Genomic DNA, 25607 nt, shown 5'->3' with positions numbered 1-25607 from the left:
GGACCCTCCGGCATCTCCGGGACGCTGAGTAGCTGCTCTAGCTGTCTGAGCCGCGTAGTCAGGAAGCCCGAGCTGTACACCCAGCCTGTGCTTATCTGCTCTCTGCCTGGGACAGTGCCGGCTCCCCTCTCTGCCGACATAGTCACGCGTGGGCCCTTCTCGTGTGGCTTCCAGTTGTTGCTGGAGTGGATGCAGTGAGCCCTGCGGCTGCCAGCAGCCCTGGGCAGGTCTGTGTCCATCAGTTCCAGATGGGTCAGCCCAGGGCACAGTGGCTGTTAGCCGCTCACCACCTGGCACCCTGACTTAGGCAGGTGCTCCCTGACTGTGGTTGGGTCTCAGGCCAGGTCTGCCATCTGGTGACAGTGTGCACGGTACTGGGAAAGCCAGGCCGAGTGTGGCACTCTTCCCTCTCAGACCTCAGCAAGGACTGTTCGAGCATGGGCATGGGGTTGCTCAGTGCCCTCCGTGCCCCTCCTTCCTGTGTGTCCGGCCTGTTCCAACAAGAGGTTCTGCTCCTCTCACTGAGGGAACTTTGCAGCTGCTTCACCAAGACCTTGGGCGCCCAGGCCTGGCTCCACCCCTGTTGTGCCTCGTCCTGGCTGGGGAAGCCCGCCCGTTCCCAGGGTGACCGTCATTTCTAGAAAGTCACCTGTGAAGTGGTGATACCTTCAGGTCAGGGCCTGGAGTCCGGGGGCATTTCTGCAGCATGAGGGTCGACCACACCGGGGAGAACAGGGAGGGAGGGAGACGAGGGTACAGGATGGGAGGGAGCAGCCGCCTGCTGACCGCACCCCAGAGTGGCCGGTGTCAGGCAGGGCCGTGCATCGCCGTGTGCCATCCCCAGCTTGTGCATCATGGGTGGGAGATGCTTTCGCTTGTCTCTGCTGCTCTGCTGCCTCAGGGAGCAGCGTGTCTAAGCCGAGCCCCAGGGAGTGCCCTCCTGCCCAGCCCCACCCAGACGAGACCACCACTGGGCGCTGCAGGAGGTGCCGTCCTTCCTGTCCGCCAGTTCACCACCCGTGTCTCCCAGCACCCGCATCCCATGGTGGGGTGGGGCAACTGGGAGTGGGGGGCAGATGGGCACCGGCCCCCAAGGACGCCACCTCACACATGGTGTGCTCAGAAGTCCTGCTAGCCAGCAGTGGGTTCCGTGGCATCAAAGAAAACCCCAATCATGGCGGCTTGAAGGAAAGAGAGATTAGCTTTCTTAGGTTAAAATATCCCTGGAGAGTAGGCAAGATGAGGCTAACGTGGTGGCTTCACAATCATCTTGCGCTAGAGCTCTTCTGTGATACTCTTCTGGCTTGCCTGCTGTCACCTCATGGCCCAAAACAGATGCTGGGGCTCCAGTCATTGCATCCCTGTTCCAGCTGGCAGAAAGGAAGGGGGGCAGGTGAGTACATTTCAGCCGCTAAGCCAGCTTTCCTAGCCTGCCCAGGCCTGCTCCTCCATGTCCCCACAAGCCCTGCCTGTGACCAGAGCTGGTCACGTCTCCTGCCTTGGGTCAGTGAGCTGAGCGGTGGCTGTCAGCCTCCCAGGAGCCCACCCCGCAGCCTGGCCCTTCTTCCTGGCTTCCCAGGAGGAACTTATAGTTCCCGGTGTGTCTGCCTTGTCTGGGTCTCCATGTGGACGGGGCCTTCAACCTGCCTGCTGTCGCCACTGAGAATACGGAGAGCCAGCTCGAGGACGCGGTCTGGGCCAGCGTGTTTCCAGCTCCTCCGAAGCATGAATGTCTCAGGTCCTGTGAGAACACCCCTCGGGGGCCACCTTTGTTCTCACGTGTCAGACCAGGAGGTTGGAGCACGGAGAGGTTAAGCAGCTCAGTCACAGTGCACAGCGCCTGGCGTTCAGGTCTGCACTGAAGCCGCCAGCCTTCCCTTTCGCAGGTGCAGAAAGACTCGGGCAGCCAAGTTCCACAGCAAAATGAGCAACAGTTTTCTCTTAACCTTGATTTTGAATCGTCTTCCAAGGAAATGTTTGTTGTGGAATGTTGAGAAAAATATGGAAAAGGGGGAGACCGTGATCCCGCCCACAGGAGGTGGCCACAGCTCCTGTCCTGTCCCATCAAAGAGGCCGCACGCAGGTCAGGGTGCGGCAGGTCTTCCTGTCTCGCTGCCCAGACTTCCCTGCGTGCCCTGGACGGTGCGGGCCCCCAGAAATCAGCCCTGTCCTCGTTGGCCTCTGCAGACTCGGGGCTGGCAGGCGCACACTTGCTCCTCCCGGAATAACTAGCACCGTCGTGCAGATCCAGGGGCCGTGGTGCCCGCTGGCCTTTCCCTGCACGCCGGGTGCTCATGGGACCCGACCTGCTGTCATGGGAGGTGGCGGGGTGCGGCATTTTTATCGTGTGGAAATGCGTTAGGTCCGGGGGAGGGGGGGGGCGCATTCACAGGAGCCCACCAGGGGTTTGCTGGCTCTGCAGGCCCCGAGCACAGGCGGGATTTCCTGTGCTTGTTCTCGGGCCCCAGGGAGCCCGGGGCGGAGGAATGGGAAGGAGCACGTCCACAGGCTGGTGTTTGCGTGGGAGCAACACGCACGCTGCCCACAGAACGTGGGTGGCTTGCTTCCAAGCAGGGACTGCGGGACGAGCCTCAAGGTCCATACCTGTTCAGCATTTCCGCAGCTTTCTGGGGGTAGGGGTGACCCACCACCCTGACCACACGCGCGCCAGGCAGCGTGCCCAGAGAGGCCTGGGGCCCCGGCGGCCTCCCGCGGGGTCGCAGCTCACCCAGCGTCTGCACGGACCCAAAAGACGGCATGGGCTTTGCTGACTGGTGTGTGTGGCTCTGGCCCGCGTCATCTTGGCGGCCACACCCCAGATCCGGGACATTTCCTTCACGGCCACGGTCCCCCTTGTGCTGGGGTCACACCACCGCCCTCCCCAAAGCTCTCCGTCCCGTGACGCACACTTGAGAGTGTCACATACACCCTGTGACCTTGGCTCTTTCTTCAGACTCAGCACAAAGCCCGGGGGTCCGTCCAGGCTGTTCCCACCTCAGCAGCTGCCTCTGGCCGTGGCCGGACGTGTTCCACGGTGGGGAGGGACCGCCGCTGGCCTGGCCTGTTGAAGGACCTTTTGGTTGTTTCCCACTTGGACTGTTGCAAATAAAGCAGCAGTAACCGTTTGCCTTCAGAGTTTCATGCCCACATAACTGCCTATTTGCTGGGGAGATGCCCAGCTGTGCCGCCGCTGGGTCTTCGTTATTTGTTTTATTTTTTTTAAGAAACTGCCAAACGGTTGGTGGCGTGATTGCCCCATTTCACGTTCCCAGCAGCCACGTGTGAGCGATCCGGCTTCTCTCGCCAGCCCGTGGCGCCGGCACTGTTTCCAGAACGTTTTGGCCGTCCCAGTAGGTGTGTAGTGACGCCTCAGGATTTTACTTGGCGTGTCCCTGGTGGTTAATCATGCCGACTGTCGCTTCCAAGTCCTTATTTTCTGTCCGCATAGTTTTCTCTTCTGTTTTTGGGAAAATGTCTGCCTTGCTTTCTAATTCGAGTGATTTCTTGGTGCTGTGGAATTCTGAGAGTTCTTGATAAATTCTCGATTCTTCCATCGCACGTGTGGTTTGTACGTGTCTCCACCCAGCCTGTGGTTTGTCTTTCACAGGACGGACGTTTTAAATTGTGAGGATGTCCAGTGCACCGACGTTTTTCCTTGTGAACAGAGTTTGTGTCTGGTGTCGTACGAGCTTTCTACGTAGCCCAGACCCCGAGTTGCCACGTTTCTTCCAAGAGTTGATACTGATCTGTTTTATATTTAAACCTATGGTGCATATTGAGTTCATCTTTTATAAGGTGCAAGGTTTGGGTCAAGATTTACTTCTTTGCCTGTGGACATCCATTTGGTTCAAAGTCATTTGTGGAAAAGACTACCCCTTCTGCCATTGAACTGCTGTTGCGTTTTTGTCCAGAATCATTGCCCATACCTGTGTGAGGCTGTTTCTGGGCTGTCTCGTGTGTTCTGTTCCTCTGCCAGCAGCAAACTCTCCTGATCAGAGCAGCTGTGCAGTAAGTCTAACATTGGGTTGAGTGATTTTAAGAAAAATGTCTTCTAATCCATGAGCACATGTGTCCCTCCGTGCACTGAGATCTTTGATTTCTTTCATGAGTGTCACTGATACTGATGAGAGTATGTGATCGAAAATGATGGAGATGATGAGAAAACTGATCACGCTTTCAGCATACAAGTTGTGTATGTGTTTTGTTAGAATCATATCTAGTCCTTCATTTTCCCCTGTGATTATAAACGGTGCTGGATTTTAACTTTGGTCGTCATGTGCTGATTGTTAGTTTAACAAATATCTTTGTTTATTTACTTGTCTATCTTTAGAGAGAGAGAGAGCGTGTGTGGGACCAGGGGGAGGGGCCGAGGGAGGGAGAGAATCTCAAGGTGACACCCCACTGAGCGTGGAGTCTGATGTGGAGCTCGATCCTGCGACCCTGAGATCACCACCTGAGCAAAAACCAAGAGTCAGATGCCCAACTGAATGAGCCACCCCGGTGCCCCAATAAATAGCCTTTCTATGTTTATCTTGCATCCGATGACCTTGTGGAATTCATTTGTCCTGGGACTTTTCCTCCCCTTGGAATTTTCTATGTAGACCATCATGTCATCTGCAAACAGGGCCAGTTTTGGTTCTTTCTTTCTAGTATTTGCCTTGTATTTCCTGTTCTTGCCCTATTGCAGTGGCTGGGTCTCTAGTGCCTCTGAAAGTCAGGGGGAAAGCGTTCCACCTTTCACCAGCGCGTAGGACGTTACTGTTGGAACTGCATAGGTCTGCATCCAGTTGGGGAATTTCCCTCTTTCCCTAGTTGTCTGATTGTGTTTATCAAGAATGAGTACTGGATTTTGTCAAGTGCTTTTTCTATATCGATTGACGCACCATGGGACTTTTTATCTGGTGGTTAATAGGGTGTTACCATGGTGTAGGCTTCGGTGTACGAATGTGTAAGCAGACTTGTGTCTCTAGGAATGGTCGTGGCATGTGCTGCTGTTCATACACTACTGAATTCTGTTTGCCCACATTTTGCTGACAATATTGAAAGACATGGCCCGTACTCTTCCTTTTTTTGTACTGTCTCTGTCTGATGTTGGTATCAGGATCACACTGAATTTATAAAGTACGTTGGAAGGTGTTACCTTTTCTATTTTCACGAAGAGATTGTATAGAATTGATGTTAATTCTTATTTAAATGTCTGGTAGAATTCTCCAGTGAAACCCTCTGGGCCTGGAGATTGAGTGTTCAGGAGTTTTCTGGTTAGGAATTGAATTTCTTTAGTAATTACAGGACTAACCTTGTACTCTTCCGTGTCGGGTGAGGTGTGGTCGTGTGTTTCGAGTAGCTCATTGATCCGAGTTGTCAATCAGCGCATCACTGTTCACAGTGATTCCTCCTTGCCTTTCCGACGTCCACGTGGCCTATAGTGGAATCAGATGTCATTCCTGCGTTTGTGAGCGCCGTACTCTTTCCTTCTTTGTCACGCCTGCGAGACATGTGTCCATCTTATTGACATTTTTGAAGGACCAACCTCTGTTTCCTTGCTCTGCTGGGTCCCGTCTCCATGTACACGGGGTGCCACGTGAGCGCCGCATGTCCCCATTTGCAGACGCGGGGGTCCTGGCGGGGAGGACAGGCTCGGTGGCCTGGATCTCAGCGCTAGCAGGTGGGGGAGCCCAGACCGCGTCCGAGCCCCGAGCCCGGCCCCCCAGCCTGCAGCGGGCGAGCCCACGGGCGGGAGGGCGCTTTCTCCGCAGCAGGTGGGGTGATGCTCTTTCCTTCCTCCGTGGCCACAGCGGAGGGCGTTGAGAACCGCGTCGGAGAAACTCAGAAACCGCTCGTCCTTCTCTGCCAACGTCGTGCACACCGCGCCGGGCACGCGGGTCAACAGGTACATCGGCCGCCTCCTGGAGGCGCGCCAGATGGAGCTGGAGATGGCGGACCTGGACTTCTTCACCCTGAAGTACAAGCAGGCGGAGCGCGAGCGCAAGGTAGGCGCCGGCCGGGGTGTGTGCGGGGGGCCGGGCCCTGGCTGTGGCCCCCGCGCTTGTCCTGCTGACTCGGGGCGGCCCCTGCATGGCTTGGGCCGCCGCTGACGGCCGGACGCGGTGTCTCCTAGTACCACCAGCTGCAGGACGACTACTTCACCTGTGCCGTGGTGCTCGCGCTCGTCCTGGCCGCCGTGTTCGGCCTTGTCTACCTGCTCATCATCCCGCAGTAAGTGCGGCGGGCCCCGCGGTGAGGGGAGTCGGGCCGGGAGCCCCCTCTGTGTCCGCCACTGGCTCCCCCGTGGTCCCCACTCGCGGGGACGGCGCCGGCCAGCTGCCCCGCCGCCCGTGTGTGTGGGGCGCTCGCTCCTGGCTTGTCCCTTGTCAGGCGAACAATCCTAAGACACCTGCCGTTCTCGGTGTTTCCATCCGCACCACATGTACCCTCGACTCCAGGACCGATGTCGAGGGAGAAAAGGCACATGGGTTTCTGGGTGTGCATCCATTTCGGACACGTGAAAAAGAGAAAAAGTGGTTTCTGGAAAAGGAGGAAAGTGTAGGAATTTAATGACATGCGGTTATCTGGAGTCAAAGTGAGCTTGGTGGGCAGTGCTTGTTTTCGGTGGGAAGACCCACTCTCCTTCTGGACAAACCACTTTCTTGACAAGACCTCCCTAGGGGAGTCGTTCCCCTTTGTGTTTCCAGAGTTTCCAGAAAGCACAGGAAGCTGCCCTGTGCCCAGACCCTGGGAACACAGCGGCCACCTGCTGTCCCTGTGTGGGGACCAGCTTTTTCTAGAAAAGCTGCTCCCAGATGACATTCAAAGGGAGGGCTGTGCCCAGTGGCCCGTTCTTTGGGAGGGAGGACCTCACGGTGCACCCAGGCGGAGGGAAGTCAGGGTGGAGACAGGAAGGGGCTTGGCGGAGAGCTCAGGGGTTGGAATCACAGGCTCTCCTTGGCACGCCATGCTCAGCCCTGCCCGTAGTGACCCTGTGGCTTCTGTCCTAGGAGCGTGGTCGTCCTGCTGCTGCTGGTGTTCTGCATCTGCTTCCTGGTGGCCTGTGTCCTGTACCTGCACATCACCCGGGTCCAGGTGCGTGTGTGCGTTTGTATGTTCCTGTGCGCTTGAGTCCTGTCCCAGCGTGTCACCCAGTTCACTGCGTGAGCCCCATGGAACAAGGGAGGCTGGCTGGCAGGGCCGCGTCTGCTCACCTGCAGACTGGGGACAGCGGGGTCCTCACTGTCCTGCGGGAGGACTGGGATGGGGGGTAGCCCCACGGTGCCCTGGGCACCCTGGTTGGCTGCGGGTCTCGTGAGCGCCCTGTGCAAACTCCCTGCCATTGTTACTTGAGTTTTTGTTTCAAATTTCACGAGTGTGACTCTGAAAAGAACTTGGCTCTTTTACCCATGAAGTCACCTATTGAATATTGCAAAATGTACCTAAATGGGTTAAATAAAATTTCTCGTAACAAAAATGACTGCGAAGCCTCTGTGAAGAAAACGATAGAATGTACTTGAAGCCGATAAAAGAAGACCTAAATAAGTGTAACTTCTGGTTATTTCTGGGATGGAAGGATTTCCTAGGACAAAAATGTCACACTGGCCGGTTCTGTTCCTTTCAGCGCCAGAGTCACAGCGCGGGGTACGTGGTGGCGGGTGGAGTTCTTTTTAATTAAAGACTTTTGTTTTTGTTTCTTTTAATGTGGGCAGTTTGTTGACCTGGGAGGGGAAGCGGGAGCTCAGCCCAGGATTAGGGTTAGGGGGAGCCGCGCCGGGGTCCCGGCCACTCGCAGGGCCCTCTGCACCGTCTGCCTCGTGCCTGTTCGTAAACACCTGTTTTTACAGTAACGTGTTGTGTGGTTCAGTGTTTTCCAGGATGCCTAACTATCCAGATTCGCACCGTCTTGTGTATTTTCATCGTGGTCCTAATCTACTCCGTGGCCCAAGGCTGTGTGGTGAGCATTGCCGGAGGCAGCAGGGTGAGAGGAGTGAGATATGGAGGCCGGTCGAGGGGGCGGCTGTCTCCTGGTGAAGGGACACCGAGCTCCTTTAACACGTGCAGATGACAGAAGCTCTCGGGCAGAGAAGCAGGACAGACTGGGGCAGGAGTGCCGGGAGGGAGGTGGGGGAGGGAGTACCAGGGGTAGACGGAGCCACAGTAACAACAGGGGAGGAGCTGGGGCACCCAGAGGAGGCCGGCAGGTGTCTCCAGCCCTGGCCCCACCCACCCCGCTGTGAGGAGCTTGGAAGGCAGAGTAGGAGGGAGGGTTCTAGGCCCTCTTGAGGCCCTGGGGTGGGGGTAGGGGGGGGGGGGTACTTGGGGGGGGGGCAGGTCACTAGGGGGCAGGTCCCCTGGGGGGGTCACCTGGGGGCGCCTGTCCCGAGCCAGGGCCCGTAGCGGGCTGGGGATGGTGGGCAGGCTGGTCCTGAGCAGGTGTCTCCCCGCCCCTCTGCCCCCTCCAGGTGGGCTGCCTGCCCTGGGCCTGGAGCTCCAGCCCCAACGGGTCCCTGGTGGTCCTGGCGCCCGGCGGCCGGAACGCCCTGCTGCCTGCCGCGCCCTGCGAGTCGGCCCCCCATGCCCTGCTGTGCGGCCTCGTGGGCACCCTCCCGCTGGCCGTCTTCCTGCGGGTGTCCTCGCTGCCCAAGATGATCTTGCTGTTTGTGCTCACGGCGTCCTACATCCTGGTCCTGGAGCTCAGCGGGTACACCCGGGCCTCGGGGTAGGTGCGCTCCCCCAGCGGGACACGCCTGGGTGGGGTCGTGTGCGCCCACTCGGGCGCTGCCTGCTCCGGCCCGCAGGTCAGGAAGCACCTGGGCTGTGCGGCTTCTCCGTGTGTCCGTCTGGGCCCTGGTCTCCGGGCGAGAGTGGTTCTGGCCTGGGTCCATGGCAGGTGCTGGCGAGCGTGGTGTCCTGGGCCTCACAGGGCCAGGTCTGGGGCTCTCCGTGCTGACGAGCTTCCCTTTCTCATGCCCTGCAGGGGTGGCGCGGTGTCTGGGCGCAGCTTCGAGCCGATCGTGGCCGTCCTGCTGTTCTCCTGCACGCTGGCCCTGCACGCGCGGCAGGTGGACGTCAAGCTGCGGCTGGATTACCTGTGGGCGGCACAGGCAAGACGCGCCCTCTCTGCCCCGTGGGGGGGTGGGTGGCTTGGGCAAGACGTGCCTTCTCTGCCCCGTGGGGGGCTGTGCGACAGAGGGGCCCCTCAGGAGGGGGATAGAGCTCGTGTGGGTGGAGGAGGCAGGGCTGGGGCCCGGGAGGAGGACGAGGCCGGGGGAAGGCAGCGCTGGGCAGCTGGTGACCGTGTAATGGGCCCTGCCTGATGGGCGCACGAGTGTGGCGGTGTTTCAAGCAGTGAGCTGCCCATCCCCAGAGGCATTCGGGCCCGTGGGGCTGCGGTGCAGAGCGGCTCTGCCTTCCCTGGGCTGCCTGTGACAGTGGGTCTCCTCAGGGTCATGGGAGACTCTGGAAAACACCGGCGCCTGCACCGTGCGCCCCAGATTGAGTGGGTCTGTGGGTGGGGGAGGGTGGGAACCTCCATCATTTCCAAGCGTGCTGGCAAATTCTGGCGCCAGAGTCCTCCAGGGGGCTGAGGAGTGCAGGTGCGGGAGCTGTCCCTGGGCCCCTAGCCCCGGGGAGGGAGGCGACGACCACCGGAGCCTCGCTCTGTCCACCTGCCTAGTGACCAGCGCCCGGGGCACTTCTGGGCCGTTCCTAGGACGCGCGGGGCTGGTGTCTCCGGGACCCGCTCGTCACCTGCTGCGTCCTCAGCCTTTGGACCGGGAGGCCGTCTGGCTTTCAGGATCGAGTTCAGACTCTGTCTGTGCCACATGCAGACTTCTTGACGCTGGGCAGGTGCTTCTGCTCGGCTCCCCCGTCTCGGTGTGGGCAGGAGGCGTGCGGCAGGATGGAGGCTGGGACTGTTAGCCCTCCAGGGTTTTCTTCTTCTGATGCATCAAGAAGCAGCTTTCCAGTGTCGGGGCATGGAATTGTGTTTGTTCTCACGGGGGTGGGGCCTGCAGGTGGGGAGCGGAGCACAGATGCACAGGGCCCGCACCCAGGCGGCTGGGACACGGCTGAGCTGGGATGACCAGGGGTCCGAGTGGGGTCCGGGGCAGCTGGGAGCCTCCTCACCCCGGGAGCCCCGTGTGCAGCCAGGGACCTCACGGGGGGCCAGGGCACTGGGACACCTGCGGCCTGACACTGAACAGGCCTCCCTCCCTGACTGCGGCCGTTTGCCAGAGTCTCGCTGGGTCACAGAGAATGGCCCCTTTTGTGGGCTCTGCCGAGGGACCTGGTCTTGTCTGGCTCCGGCCGGCTGTCCAGGGTGGCCGGGCTGGCTGTTGTGTGGGGGTGCCCGCCCCGCGGTCAGCGGGCCCCTCGGGCTTCTGGTCTGGGTTGTGACTCGCTGCCCGGAGCTGGGAGGACAGACTCAGGAGGAGCCGGGGACGGGGACAGGCTAGGGACCTGCAAGTCTGGCCTCCAGCTTGTTCACCAGGCGCCTGCTCCGCGGCTGCCCTCCCGGACCCAGGCCGGGGCGACGTGTGCTCTCATCTGGTCCCGCAAGCGCGTTTCTGGGCATCGGCATCCCTTGAAATGTCGGTAAGCCTGGCGCTTGACCCTGCCCTGGGGTCCTCCAGAGCCGGCACACCGTGCCACACCTGGCCCCCGCCTCCAAGTGAGCTTTCCAGAGACTTCCCATGTCACCGGGAAGGGTCGCCTACACGCAGCCCGTGGACATGTTTTTCCAAGGATGCTTAACGAGAAATGCCACCTCACCTTCCTGTGAACCCAGCAAAACAAGGCCATTTCTACACTTCGCCTGTCTGCCCTCTGGGTACCTAAGCCTGTCTTGCAGGCATCACGGTGTCTCACACTGATGTGAAATGGCCAGGCCAGAGCCGAGGGGTTAATGAATGACTGAGCCTGGGCTGCCCATAAAAACCTGCGTGCTCGGGCTTGCCTCTCTCTGTGTGGCCGTCATGGTGCTTTTGTTCCAGAACATGTTTTCTTTAGACTCCCCAGAAATTTTGATGGTAATAAGGCCGCGGATGTCTGTACCAGAGAATGCTTGACTCGGGAGGGTGGTTCCTATTGGTCCTGGTGCCATATTGGTGGTGCTCAGTGGAGGGCAGCCCCGCGGGGGCTTGCGTGTGACGTAGGAATGGTTCTACGTATTGTTGGATTCACTTGGCCAAAATTCGGTAAGAATATTTTCATCCCCGTTCGTGAGTGTTGTTGTTCTGTAGTCTTGGAGGGAAGACAGGGCTTTGAGGTCCGAATGAAGCAGGCCTCATGAGTGGGAACGTGTGGCTTCTTTTTGGGTTTCCGGAAGAGTCCCTAGAGTTGGTACCATTTTTTCCTCAGATATTTGGGGCTGTGAAGCCCGTGGGCTTGGATTTGTTTGTATGTATCCAGGGTGGGAAGGTTTTAACCAAAATCAGTGTTTCTAAAGGTAAAGGGCTATCAGGTTTTCCATTTCTTTCCGAGGCATCTTTGGAAATTTATATTGTTCCCTGAACGCTGTTCATTCTGTTGTCACAAAATTATTTTTACCCTTCCGTCCTTACCCGCTTGCCATCTATAGGATTTGTGGTGATGTCCTCTCTCCTGCTGAGGTAGAATCGTGTAGACTCTTTTTTTTTGATCAGTGTGACCAGAAGTTCATACGTTTTACTGATCTTCTCAAGAAATAGCATTCGGGGGGGTGCGCCTGGGTGGCTCAGTGGGTTAAGCCGCTGCCTTTGGCTCAGGTCATGATCCCAGGTCCTGGGTTCAAGCCCCACATCGGGCTTTCTGCTCAGCGGGGAGCCTGCTTCCTCCTCTCTCTCTGCCTGCCTCTCTGCCTACTTGTGATTTCTCTCTGTCAAACAAATAAATAAAATCTTAAAAAAAAAAAAAAAGAAATAGCATTCGGTTTTATCGATTTTCCTGTTATTTTTGAGTTTCCCGTTTCGGTGGATTCCACTTTCATCTTTATGTTCTTCTGAGGACTCTGGGTTTACTCGGCTCTTATCTTCTACTTTCTTCTCTGATTCCGGGGTTTTGTTATCCATTTCCTCCAAGAGCTGCTTTAATCGCACCAATTTTGACATTGTATGTCATTGCATTTTCCTTTGACTCAAGGACTTTCTGGTTTTGTGTGTGCGTGTGCGTGTGTGTGTTTAAGGTCTTCTTTCGACCAAAAGTTACGAAGAAATACATTCTTCTTTCTAAGGTTTCCCAGCGATCTTCTTGTTTTTTACTTTCTACTTAGTTATATTGTGATCAGACCTTATGCCTTGTAGCCTTGAATTCTTTAAACGTCCTGAGAATTCTATGCTCCGTGCTCCGTTCTGTCGCTATTGGGTGGTGGGTTTTTAAGTATCAGGCTGGCCGAGAGCGTTCCTCAGTCCCCCAGGCCCTCACAGACTTTCTGCCCATCCTGCCGGTTTTTGAGAGAATCATGTTGAAACCTCCCACTGTGCCTGTGCACGGAAGGCAAGTGCCTTTTGAAACGAGCTGCACTGCAGAGGGGACAGCTTGAAAACAGCGTGTTGCTTGTGTCTCTCACGCGGTGACAGGGACAGTGCGTGCCGCCCACATTAGCTCTTTCTCACCTGTACTTTGGGTTTCCGGGTTGGTAGGAAAATCTCACAAAAAGAGAACTTCAGTGAGTTTTCTCGTATTGGTTAAAAACACAGTAACACAACTTTTTCTGCTTAATTTGTAAGAAGATGGACACTTATCCAACACATGTCATGTAAACCTTTGCATGTGGAGATGTATTAAAAAACAGTAATTTTTTTGCTCTTCTGCTGGAAATAAATGTCAGTGAATTCTAGGTCATTTGAAAGACACTGACCTTAGAACCAAAGCTTTTGATCACAAAGCGATAAACCAAGATTCTTTATTTTGCAAAGTCCGAGTGCCTTCACTTGCGTTGTTTTCTGTAAGGAATCTTAGCACTAACGATATTTGGGGAAGAGCAAAATTTTTAGCGCCGTCAACAAATAAAACCGCTCCCTTAAAAATACGGACTTCCTCTTCATCTCACCCTGCAGAAAGCTGCTCTTGCGTCTGTTGGTGCGCGTGTGTTGAGAGGTAATGACCTGCACGTGTCCTGGGAGAGGTTCCGGCTTCCTTCTGGCACCTCCCTCTCTCCCACGGCCGCAGCCTCCCTCCTGCAGAGGCCTGCTCGTCTCCACCCAGTCTTGTAGCTTCTGGGCTCCCTCTCCTGTGCCCCCTGCTGCCCAATGGTACGCTGCGAGGGGGGACAGGGCCCATCCTGTTGCCTTCCCCAGCACAGCGCCCAGAGGAGGCCCAGGGCTGCTGGCCGCGCCCCTCATCCTGGCCGCGCTGTCCCCTGTGCTCCAGGCGTCCTTGTCCTTGTGCCTGGCTTCTGTAGCTCTGCTGCTGGGAGTCGCCACTTCCTGCCTTAACTGGTGGAAGTTGCACTGAGGTAACAGTAGCGGACAGTTCCAGGCTTAGTAGGTAGTACACGCTCCGTAACGTTTGATAAGTAAGAGTGCGACCCTGAAACGGAGCATTTTCCCTCCATTTTATGATGAGGAAGCTGGAGCCTGTCACGTGGCCATGAAGCGGGACTGGAACTGGGAAGGGTTGCCTCCAAGCCCAACAGGCATCCCTGTATCACTGTTGCCACCATCAGAGGCCAGTGTCCCCAAGCCTGAGGCAGCCCGAGAAATGTTCTCCAAACTGCTCCTTTCATAGGTTGGGCGGCTGCCAGGTTTGGGAGCTTGGGTGAGTGACCAACGGCCATCTGGTGGTTTTGGTGTCTGAGGGCTGGCGTGGCTGCTGCAGCAGGGCGGGAGTCATTGCTGCCAGCTTCATTAGTCTGTGCAAAGGCCCTGTGGTCCAGAGGTTCTCCCATCTGCCCAGCAGCATACCCTGGGAGAGCCTTGTTGGGCCGCACCACCTGCTCTGGAGAGTTTGCGCTTGCCTGAGTCCCGTTGATGCTGTATCTGTCCCAACCCCAGATCCCTGCAGGTCTCCCTGTCTCAGGGCCCAGGATGTCAGTGGTGCTGGCAGTGCGGCGATTCTAGAGGAAATGGGATTGGCTGCCTGGCTTTGGGCGTCTCGAGTGACTGACACAGCTGGCACATGCCTGTGAATGTTCTGGGGCACATCGGAGGCTGCCTGGGGGGAGCCTCAGGTGCTGCAGGGGTCAGGGTCCCAGAAGGCGGTGGGGAGTGTACCCTGGAAATGGGGTGAACCCCCCACTGTCTGTCCTTTGAAAGTCACAACGGATCGGGGTGGGGACTTACCCAGAAATTCGTGGCTCCTCTGGACCCCCGGGATGTCGATGCAACGGCTCTGCCTGGGGCGGGGTGTGGAGACGAGCCTGTGTAGACTATGGGCCAGCGCCCTTGGGGTCTCGTTCGGATGATTGCAAAGAGCTGGGTGCTGTAGGAAAGCTGACCCGTGACGGGTGTGGGACAGATGTCATTTAAAGCCATCGGCACAGGTGCGGCACAGGCAAGTGGGGGCTTGTTGTCAAGGAGCAGGTAGGGGTCGGCAGACAGAAAATCGCCAAGGGGAAATGTCAGGGGTGTGGGGTCTGAGGGTCTGACCTAAGGGGCTTCTGGCTGGGGGCAGCGCACGGTGTCGGGTGTGCCCCGGGAGTGAGGGGCTGGGGAACCCCGTCTGACATCCCCGGGGGGGTCGGGCTGGACTCCTGGTTCTGCTGAGACCGTGACGCCGAGGCCCTCAGACGCCCACGCGGTGCCCGGCTCGAGGGTCGGGGTCGGGGTCCGCCTGGTCTGGGGCAGTCTGTCACGGGGGTGCCGGCAAGGGGAGGAAGCCGCGTGGGTAACGGAGGCTCTGCCCGCAGGCGGAGGAGGAGAGGGACGACATGGAGAGGGTGAAGCTGGACAACAAGCGGATCCTCTTCAACCTCCTGCCGGCCCACGTCGCTCAGCACTTCCTCATGTCCAACCCCCGGAACATGGTGAGCGGGCACGGCCTCCCGCTCCACCGGCGGGGCTGCCTGCGGCCGGGGCCCACCCGGGGGCCCCTCCCATCACGTCTCTGCTTGGAATTGGCTGAGCGGGGCCCCCTGCGTCCACTCGCCCGGGCACCAGGAGGCGCTCTCGGTCCCGGGACAGAGCAGAGCACCCGCCACCCCGCATGGAGGGAGAATGGGCCTCAGGAACCCGCGTTCAGGGCAGCCGGGGGGCCGAGCTTGCTGCGAGGGAGACTGGAACCACCCGCAGAGCAGGGCTCCCACACGCCAACTCAGACACAGAGAGGCTTGGTCAGCCTTTTTGATCCTAAAGGCACAGGGCCCAGGGCTCAGCCTGACCGGCTTTACCCTGAAGCTCCCAGGGCTCCCGGGGCAGCTCAGAGCCCACGCGTCCTTACCCGCCGCCCCCTCCCCTGCCCACGCCTGCTGCCCGGCGCCGCGGCTGACCTCACCTCTGCCCCCAGGACCTGTACTACCAGTCCTACTCGCAGGTGGGCGTCATGTTCGCCTCCATCCCCAACTTTGACGACTTCTACATCGAGCTGGACGGCAACAACATGGGTGTGGAGTGCCTGCGCCTCCTGAACGAGATCATCGCCGACTTTGATGAGGTGACTGAGCCGTGGCCCCCAGCGTGGCACGTCCCCCGCCCATGGACCTGAGAGGAGGCACGCATGTTCTGTCCCCTGGGGGGTCCAAACTGACCCTGACCATGCAGGAGGGGCCTCTGCCGCCCGCAGGCACTGAGTTCCGGTGGGGGGCGCTGGCTCCTGTCCCCTATTTAGTAAGGCTGGGCTTGGCGGGTGGCCTCACCTCCCAGACGGGGAGGAGGGGCAGGCAGGAGCCTGGGGTCTGCTCCCTGCCCCAGGGCGTCCCTCAGGCTGAGTCTCAGGCCGCTGCTGCAGGGTGGGTGCTCTGCTTGGTCCCTCCTGGGCTCCTCTTTCCCATGCCCTTGCCGGAGCCCCTCAGGTCGGCCCAGACCTTGTCCAGTGCCCACGACATAAGAGACACGCTGCTTCCCAAGACAGGCTCGCCGTCTGCCCTGGGGTTGCACCCACAGTGTTTTCTCTTGGCTGTTACGTAATGTTTGACAGTTTTGTGTTTTATACCAAGCTCATGGACAAAGACTTTTACAAGGACCTGGAGAAGATTAAGACCATCGGGAGCACCTACATGGCTGCCGTGGGGCTGGTGCCCACGGCCGGGTCCAAGGTGGGTGCTGGCTGGGGCTTTGCTTCTCAGGGACTGGGTCCCAGCTCTGCCCCAGACTTCTCTGGGACTCTGTGCGTGTTCCCTGATCTGAGTGCCAGTCTGCCCTAGCATCGGGTCAGGACAGTGGCCTGTGGGCTGTCCATTCAGGGGCCAGCTCTCTCCAGACTGTGTCGCATGGAAAGTCAGCCCCAAGGCCAGTCTCAGGGGGCTTGCTCTGGCCCTGCCCTGCCCCACTGACCCTTCCTCAGCAGCCCTGCCTCGTCCTCACTGGCCCTCTCCTCCCTACCAGCCACACCCCAGCCCTGCCAGTGCAGCACCATGGAGTGTTCCCCTTTCCCAAAGCAGAATTGTGAATAAAGCCCTCAGGTTTCCCTTTAAAAAAAGGCAAGAAAAGAAAGGTAGATGTAAAACAAAAATGCAATGAATGGAAAACGGTTATAAATATGGGAGATACTAATTCAGCCCTATCAATGATCACTTTAAATGTGAAAGGAAATATGCCAATTAAAAGAGACTGACAGAGTGGCCAAAAACACAAGACCTGACTAGCTTTGCCACAAGAAACACACTTTGACTATAAAGACACAGATACCTTAAGAATATAGGATGTAGAGGGAGGTCGCATTCTAGCACTCATAAAATAAAATTTAGGTGGCACTCTTAAGACAAAACAAACTTCAGATCAAGGAAAATGATCAGATAAAGAGGGAGACTGCAAGATGGTGAAGGAGTCAGTGCCCTAGGAGGACGTCACGGTCTTTAACGTGTACACGCCTAATAACAACACGGCAAAATACACAAGGCAAAGCACAGACGGGACCATGAGGAGCGACAGACGGACCCGCTGTCGTAGTCGCAGACGTCAGCACCCTCCCAGTCACGGGCAGATCCAGCCGGCTGCGCACCGCGAAGGTGGTTAAAGGGAACAGCATCACGAAGCGCCTGCGTAAAATCCGCACCTACCGGTGACTCCATGCGATAGCAGTGGAACACACATTCTTCCCGCGCTCAGGTGGGACATTCACCAAGACAGAGCACATCCAGGGCCGCAGAACGCACCTTAACAAGTTTAAAACCATTGAAATCCTACAAAGTGTGTTCTCAGACCAGAATGGAAGTGAACTAGAAGTTGATTGGTGGAGAGATACTTGGAAAATTCCTAAATGTTTGGAGGCTAAGCAACACTTGTCCAAACGACACGAGCCAAAGAAGGAATCTCAGGAGAGGTTTAAAAATGTTTTGAACTAAATAAAAAGGAAAATGCAATTTATCGAGGTCTGTGGGATGCAGCAAAAGCAGCCCTTAGAAAGAAATTTATGTCACCAAAGTACTATCTTAGAAGACAAGAGCAATCCAAAACCAGTCATCTGTGCTTACGCTGTAGGAAACTAGAGAAAGAACAATAGAAACCTCCAGTAAGAATGGGGAGGGAAAAAGAGCACAAATCAATGAAATTGAAAACAGGTAGGCACTAAAGAAAATCAATGATGGGGTGCCTGGGTGCCTCCATCAGTGAAGCGTCCAACTCCTGATTTTGGCTCAGGTCATGATGTCAGGGCTGTGAGGTCTAGCTCTGCGTTGGGCTCCCTGCTCAGCGTGCAGTCTTCTTGAGATTCTCTCTCTCTCTCTCTCTCTCTCTCTCCTGCCCCTCCCCTTGCTCGTGCTAAAAATATACAAACAAACAAACAAATAAATAAAATATCTTTTAAAAAGAAAATCAATGAAACTAAAACCTGGGCTTTTGAAAAATCAATAAAGTTGATAACCTCTGGCCATGCTAACCGAGAAAGGAAGAAAACACAATTACTAGTATCAGAAATGAAAGATGGGCCACTCGTACTGAACTGAAACATGAAAAAGTATGTTATGAGCAACTTTGTGCCCACCATTGTCATAATTTCGATCAAATGGACCACTTCCCTAAAAGCCAAAATCCCAACAAGGGGAAATTTAAAATTCCCTAAAAGCCAAAACTCAAACAAGGGGAAATTAAAAATTTTAACAGGCCCATGTCTATTAAAGAAATTGAATCAATAATTAGTAACCTTCCAAAAGAGGAGTAGACCCAGATGGGTTCACTGAACATTTAAGGAAGAAATTATACCAGTTCTCTAAAATCTCTTCCAGAAAGTGGAACTTTGTAACTCATTTCTTTCTAACTCATTTTATGAGTCCAGTATTATAATAATAAGAAAGTCAGATAAAGAAATTACAAGGAAGGAAGACCACAGGTCAGTATTTCTCATGAGTAGAGATGTGTGCGTCCTTAATAAACGTTAGCAGGTTGAACCCAACATTGTATGAAAACCATGGAGCACAAGGAAGTTGGAGTTGGATGTCCAGATACCAAAGCTGGAGCAACGTTTCCAAGTGAGTTCATGAAATTTACTATAGCAACTGGATAAAGAAGAGACATCACAGGTGACCATGTCATTTAATTCCTGCAGAACAGTCACTTGACAACATCCAGCACCCCTTCCTGATTTTAAAAAACAACTGTGAGCAAACTCTATGAATAGGAACCTTGTCAACTTGGCAAGGAACATCCACAAAATGCCGGTAGTTTTCCATCACACCTGATGAGAAACAAAGCTTCCCCCTCAGATTGGGAGCACGGTAAGAACGCCCCTTGTCATCACACCTATGTGACCTTGGTATTGGAAGTCTTAGCTAGTGCAATAAGACAAGAAGAGGAAATAAATGTACGTAGACCGGGGAGGAAGAAATAAAACACTTTTCACAGATGACATGATTATGTAGAAAATGAAAAAGAATCCACAAAATGTCTGTGATAAGTAACCCTACGGCGGTAGTAGAAAAAAAGATGAACAGATCAGTCAGTTCCCTACACAACGGCAATAAGTAGGTGGAATTTGAAATTAAAAACACAGCGCCATTGATCGTAGCACCCCCCCCCAATTAAATACTAGGTCATGTTTAACAAAGTAGCTCCAACGCGATCTCTGGGAGGAAAACAATCTTCGATGCAATAAATCAAAGAAGATCTAAGTACGTGAAGACGTAATGTTCCTCTGAGTGTTGGAAGACCCATGGTCTAGAGGTCAGTTGTGGCCGTCGATCTTACGGATTTACACAGTCCCACTCCAAAGTCCAACAGGTTGTTCTGTGATGTTGACCAACTGCTCCGGAGTTTACATGGAGGTCAAAGCCCCAGAGTAAGTTAACGCAGTACAGTAGAACAGAACGGGGTTGGAAGACTGACATTCCTGACTTCCAAGGTCAACCAGAAAGGGTGCCGTGATCAAAACAGTGTGATGCTGGGGGAGAACAAACAGCTAGATCGATGGAACAGAATAGAGCCAGACAGACCCATCAGGAGAGTCAACAGATCCCCGACGAGAGGGCAGATGGAGCAGAGGTAGCCAGCAACACACAGTGCTGGGACAGCAGCACGTCTGTCTGTGTAGCCGGACGTTAAAGCAAGATGTGCTAAACTAACTCATAATGGATCCTGGGTCTCCGTGTAAAAGGCAGACGTGTTAGACCTAGAAGAGAGAGTAAGAGAAGACCTAGGTGACCTTGGGTTTGGTGATGAGTTTTTAGATACAACACTGAAAGCATGATCCGCAGAAGAAAGCATCATTCTGCTGGATGTAATTAAGAATTTAAAATTCCATGTGGGAGATACTATAATGAAAAGACAATCCACAGACTGAGGGAAAATCTTTGCAAACCACTATCTGATAAAGGACTTGGATCTAAAATATACAAAGAACCCCCTGGGGCACCTGGGTGGCTCAGTGGGTCAAATGTCCGACTCCTGATCTCAGCTCAGGTTTTGATCTGAGGGTTGTGAGTTCAAGGCCTGCTTTGGGCCCCAAAATAGATACCAAGAACTCTTGACACTCAGCAGTAAGAAAACAAAGAAGCTGATTCAAGAGTGGACAAAAGATCTGAACAGATCTCTTCCCGAAGAAGGCACCCATGACAGGTAAGTGTAGGGAGATGCTCTGTGTCACATGTCATCAAGGAAATGTAAATCAAGACCGCGAGACCCCACTACACACTGATCAGAATGGCCAACATCCAGAACCCTGGGACACCCAGCGCTGGCGAGGACCCGGAGTGACAGGAACGCGCCCCCATGGCTGGTGGGGATGAAGAGGGGCACGGTGTGTCTAGAAGACAGTCTGGCTGTTTCTTACAAAACGAAACATACTCTTAACCCTGCGATCCAGCAATCACAGTCTTTGGCATTTACCCGAAGGAGCGGACAGTGTGTGTCCACACAATATGTGACCTGGGTGCTCACTGCGGCTGTACTCAGGACTGCCGAAGTTTGCAAGCCACGAGTGTCCTTCATTGGGTGAAGGGATAACGCACCGCGGTCCATCCAGACAAGGAGACGCTATTCAGCGCTGAAAAGGAACGACGTGTCACACGATGGCAACACGTGGAGGAAACTTGGATGCGTTTTCCGGAGGCAAGAAGCCAATCCGGAGATGCTGATGCTAGAGGATCCCAGTTATGGAATGTTCTGGAAGAGGCACAACTGTGGAGATGGTGGAAGGATTGGGAGTTGCCAGGGGCTGAGGGAGGGGGATGAACACACAGGCATGGGGGACGGGGTGGGGGACAGTGACGCTGCTCTGTTATGGTATAGTTGTGGGTGCATGAAATTCTACGTTTGTGGAAACCCACAGGATGTACACACGTACCTCCAAGCCCAGTGTGACCTGTAGTTAGTAACCATCGTGGGTCACTGTGGGCGCTTCGGTGGTAAGGAAGGTCCTAATGCAGGAGGTGACCGGGAGGGGTACCGTGTGAGGGAGGCGGCTGACAGGACTCTTACCAAAGGAAGACAATGGACCGTTGTCATTGTTTGGCACGAGAGAGGTCGCGTAGCAGCACAAAGAAGTGGGAGCCACGGGCTCTGCGTGAGGGGAGACCACCCTGCTTCCCTGTGCACCTCGGGCCGTGGCACCCCTGCCCCTGCCTGCAGGGGTGTGCAGCCCGTCGAGGGGCTGACCCTAAGCCAGCACCCAGCCTGCAGGCGGTGGACGCAGTTGTGCCTGTGTGATCCGGTCCCTGATCCCCCCGCGGGGATGGCAGGGCGCCTCCCAAGCATCCCCGGCTGTCAGCCTTGCCCTCACTCCCCCAAACGTGGTAACCCCCGTCTGCTCACGCACAGGCAAAGAAGTGCATCTCCTCACACCTCAGCACGCTGGCCGACTTCGCCATCGAGATGTTTGACGTCCTGGACGAAATCAACTACCAGTCTTACAACGACTTTGTGCTCCGCGTCGGTACGTGGCTGCGGGCGGCTGCCGCTCCGGCCAGCGCGCTGCGCTCACCCCACCCGGGGCTGGGGGCCTGCTCGCCCCCACCTACGCCAGGGCCCCAGGAGGGAGAGTGGGGTCACCCAGGGGCGGGCCTGGGGACACAGGGACCCTCTACCCCAAGGGGCACCGTCCAGCTCTCGAAACACCTCTGCGTCCACATGCAGCTGGAGGAAAATGCCCCCAGAGGTGGTTCTAGAATTCAGACGTCTAGTGTCCAGAGAAATATCTAAGAGCCGGAATGGCGTGAGGGCGGCAGCACAGCCACCAGAGCTGGAGGCATTCTGAGGCTCCGAGCACAGCTCTGTTTGAGGCCTGGTGCCCTCCCTGGTGCCCATCCTGGTGCCTGCCCGGCCTGCGAGCTGCGTTCCGGCTTTGTCCTCGGGCCGGAGCTCCACCATCCATGCAGTGATGCGCCGGGAACAGACACTTCCTGCCCCCGGGGACCTGGTGGGGTGCGAGCCCAGACCCTTTCGCCCAGCAGGTGGCTCTGTCTGGCCCACGCCCCCGCAGCCACTGGGTGAGGGGGGGTGCGGGGGGGGAGCAGCCGCTCAGGCCCCTGTCGGGTCCCCAGCTCAGCCCCAGGGCCATCCCACTGCTGGGCCTGAGGCACGGATGAGGTCAGTGGCCCCCGACATCATTACCACATGTGCCTAACCCGGAAAAGTCTGTGCGTGGGTGCAGAACAAGGGGACATGTGACATGGTGTCAGCAGAGCCAGGAAGCCCCGTTGTGGGATGGCTGCAGGAGTGACTGGCGCTCTTCCGGCAAGTCGGGGGCCTCTGCTCCCTACTTCAGAGATCCCGGAAGACGGAACAGCTGTGGGCCCCACACCCTGAACGCCCTGCAGGGTGGCAGCCCGGGAAACCGTCAGGAGCGACTGTGCCTCCTGGAAGGGGACCACGGGGGGACACACTGCCGTTCTGCAGTCTGAAACGCTTCCTGGCATTGGGGTTGCTGGTCCAGGAAACGGGACTCTCTCTGCTCCCCGGGGCTCATGTGTAAGCAGACACTGGGACTGGGGACCACCTCTTCCCAATGAGGTGGGTCCCTACTTTGGGAAGGGGCCCTGGGCTAGGTGACCCCAGGAATCCATGGCCCTGAGAGGGGCAGCTCCTTCCCCCAAAGCCTTGCCGGTGCTGATGGCACTCCGTGGCTGTCTTCCAGGCATCAACGTTGGCCCCGTGGTGGCCGGGGTGATCGGGGCTCGAAGGCCACAGTATGACATTTGGGGAAACACGGTCAACGTGGCCAGTCGGATGGACAGCACCGGTGTCCAGGGCAGAATCCAGGTCAGTCCGCTAGAGTTGCCCAGGGCGTGGGTGCCGTCCTGCAGGTGTAAGGCAGGTGTGGGGGGGGGTGGGGGGAGCAGCTCAGTGTCCCTCCCCCGCCTGCCTCTTCCGGGCAGGGACACAAAGCCGTAGCCGCCCGGCGCAGCGTGTCTGTGCCCTGTAAGGCAGGACCCGAGACCCGGGGTGGTCTTGGTTTGGTTTGTCTTATGGCCCTGGGGGTCGGCTCCCTTGTGGCCACGTGCCGAGTCAGGGGCACGGTGAGTGCTGGCGTCCCAGCGAGCCCGTCAGCATCCAGGACTCTGCCCACCTGCCCAGCTGCCTTACACGGAGGGGCTTCCTTGGGTTTCAGGGGTGGGTGCTGTGGGGCTGCCTGGCTGGGAGGCTGTGGGCAGCTCTGACACTCTGCAGCAGCCCCCGCCCCCGCCCCCCGAAAGGTTCTGGGCCGGTGCCTGCCCTTCCCAGGCACGCACAGGTCTGAGCGGCTCTCAGGACCCCCTTCCAACCGTGCAAACCCAGGTCTGCCGGGGCCCGCACTGCAACCCCCGGGGGCCTCGGGGGAGGAGGAGCCTGTCCCCTAGTGTGGCCGCGGCTGGCCTCTGGGCTCCCGCTGGGCACTCTGAGCGACACTGGGTCCAGCGCTGGCCTCTCTCTCTGGCTTGATCCCTGAGGAGGTCCTCCGAGACCGGCGTGTACCCAGGCGCCGGCCCCGCTCTCCCAGGGCCGCGTGTTCAGTCCCCCGCCCGGTTGCTGGAGGGCGCTGCCTCCCTGTCGGGTGCCTGGTGGGCCCTTGGGGTCTTGGTTAAAGTTTAACCTTCAGGAGGCTCTGCTCACAGCAGCCCCAGCTGTAGTCTTTCCTTTGAATTTCTTGTATTATTGTGAAACACACACGACATTTTTACCAAGTTCAGCATGTGTGAGCATGCTGCTTGGAGGTGCTGTCACGCCGCCGTCCCACAGCCTGTCCCGGGACACCGGGTCCAGGGCCATTCTCCATGATATGGCTGCCGCTCAAGGCCTGGCCTCTCCTGGCTGCCAGGCTGCGGGCGATGTGCCTCTCTGGTCTGTGTCCCCTGTGCCTCTCTGGCCTGTGTCCTCTGTGCCTCTCTGGTCTGTGTCCCCTGTGCCTCTCTGGTCTGTGTCCCCAGCTGCACACGGGGCGCCCCCTGCCACGGCCCCGTCCCCTGCCTGCTTGTGGGTCCCCGTGTGGATTAAGAGCGAGGGCAGATCCATGGGGGTACCTTGGATGATCGCAGCCCCATGTGCCCCTGTTCTGACCCAGGCACCTGCCACACGGGGTCCCGGGGGTCCGACAAGCCCTGTGACCCCCCAAGTGGCCACTCTGCGTGCTGGGGTGGTCTTCCCATGCCCCCCACTGCTGCCACCCTGCGTGTCTGTGTCTGGACTCCCCGAGGCACAGAGCACTCAGCTGCCCCTTTAACGCCCCGTGCCCCAGAGGCCCTGTGATAGGGGAGCTCTGTGCAGACGGGGCCCCTCCCCTCCATCAGGCCCGGTGTCAGTGTCCGGGGTGAGTGCGCCAGGGTGGGACCGGTGTCAGCGCGGGGAAGACGCGGTCTGTCCGTCGGGGCCGCCGGTGCTGCCTACACCCTCTCTGCCCAAGGCACCACTCCCGCCCGTGGCCCCGTACACGTGCCTCCTCCTGCGTTGACAAGGAGCACGCCCCACCCCCTTTCTCATTTTAGGAGTCCTACCTTCACTTCTGGTCCTTTCCTTGAAGTGCGCGCGCGGGACGCCCTTGTTAGCGGTCTAGCTTTGCTTGTCCCGCTCCTCCGTGTCCGGGCCGCTGGCATGTGCCTGGGGTGCCCTGGGGCTCACAGCCCGGACAGGTGCTGCGTCTCTGCGTCCCGTCCAGCCTGCCGCGCACCCTGGGCCCTCCCGCCCCCAGAGCGCTGCTTTCCAGAGCCTGCCCAGGGCTAGTGGGCGGCTGAGCCCCTCGCGTCCGCTGGCGCTCTCTGATGCTGGGGACAGGTCGCAGGGGTGGAGGAGGGGCACTCTGGCAGCCCTGCCCCCGGGATCCTCCCCTGCTGACCCCGGGGACGCTCACCTGCTTTTCTCTGCTGCAGGTGACCGAGGAGGTTCACCGGCTGCTGCGAAAGGGCACCTACCGCTTCGTGTGCCGTGGGAAGGTCAGCGTCAAGGGCAAGGGTGAGATGCTGACGTACTTCCTGGAAGGCCGAACCGATAGAAATGGCTCCCAGGCCAGGTCCCTGAACGCAGAGCGGAAAATGTGTGCTTACGGGCGACCTGGCCTCCAGACCAAACTGGGCACAGGCCCGCCCCCCATGGCCCCCATGGCTGGCCCCCCAGTCAGAGCCGGGCTAGGGGCTCTGCAGGGCTCGGGGCTCCCACCGGGCCCTCACGGCCAGCACCCGCCCCCCGGAGCAGCTGGGAAGGAGGCTTAGTGGAGCCCACGCTGGCTGCTGGGGGCCCCAGCAGGGACCAGCCCGGCCCACAGAGCAGGGCCTGCAGCCGGAGGTTGGGCCGCAGAAGGGGTGCCGTCCCGGCATGACCCGAAGCAGCTGGGCAGTGATGGGCCGGGCGAGCCCTGCCCACCTGGATGCTGAGGCTTTAGGGGAACAGCCCCCTCAGTCCTCTCCTCGGTGGCTGAGGAGCGGCTGCCTGGGGTTGGCCAGCTCAGCGTCCAGCGTCGGGACCTTGGGAACGTCTGCCACGGCCCCAGGCTTCGGTTCAGCTGGAGCCGTGGAGCTGTGGCCGGCAGAGTGGGAGCACGCTCTGAGAAGGCCTGCAGCAGCCTGGGCTGGGAGCCAGGCCGCGCGCGTGTGTCAGGGCCAGAAAGCCCGGCCCCCGGGCCCAGATGGGCTGGGCCGGCAGCGCGCG

The 25607-nt window shown here is 57.6% G+C and overlaps 1 protein-coding gene across 1 annotated transcript in view; it reads left to right on the top strand.

Annotated features, from left to right (window-relative positions):
- LOC111157054 (adenylate cyclase 1) overlaps window positions 1-25171 on the top strand; it is an 83796-nt gene extending 58625 nt beyond the window's left edge. Inside the window, exons 9-20 of the mRNA XM_022518267.1 lie at window positions 5796-5990; window positions 6119-6216; window positions 6996-7080; window positions 7853-7942; window positions 8451-8707; window positions 8966-9092; window positions 14816-14932; window positions 15412-15558; window positions 16061-16159; window positions 21312-21426; window positions 22627-22751; window positions 24833-25171. Of these exons, the coding sequence (XP_022373975.1) occupies window positions 5796-5990; window positions 6119-6216; window positions 6996-7080; window positions 7853-7942; window positions 8451-8707; window positions 8966-9092; window positions 14816-14932; window positions 15412-15558; window positions 16061-16159; window positions 21312-21426; window positions 22627-22751; window positions 24833-25171 (1794 nt within the window). The remainder of the gene's footprint in view (window positions 1-5795; window positions 5991-6118; window positions 6217-6995; window positions 7081-7852; window positions 7943-8450; window positions 8708-8965; window positions 9093-14815; window positions 14933-15411; window positions 15559-16060; window positions 16160-21311; window positions 21427-22626; window positions 22752-24832) is intronic.
- Window positions 25172-25607: the final 436 nt, after the last annotated feature.

The sequence above is a fragment of the Enhydra lutris genome, unplaced genomic scaffold (assembly GCF_002288905.1).
Source record: "Enhydra lutris kenyoni isolate GAN:26980312 unplaced genomic scaffold, ASM228890v2 scaffoldscaffold51, whole genome shotgun sequence".
Classification (NCBI taxonomy): Eukaryota; Metazoa; Chordata; class Mammalia; order Carnivora; family Mustelidae; genus Enhydra; species Enhydra lutris.
The sequence above is the reverse complement of the archived record's forward strand: the minus strand, read 5'-3'. Positions and strand labels throughout refer to the sequence as shown.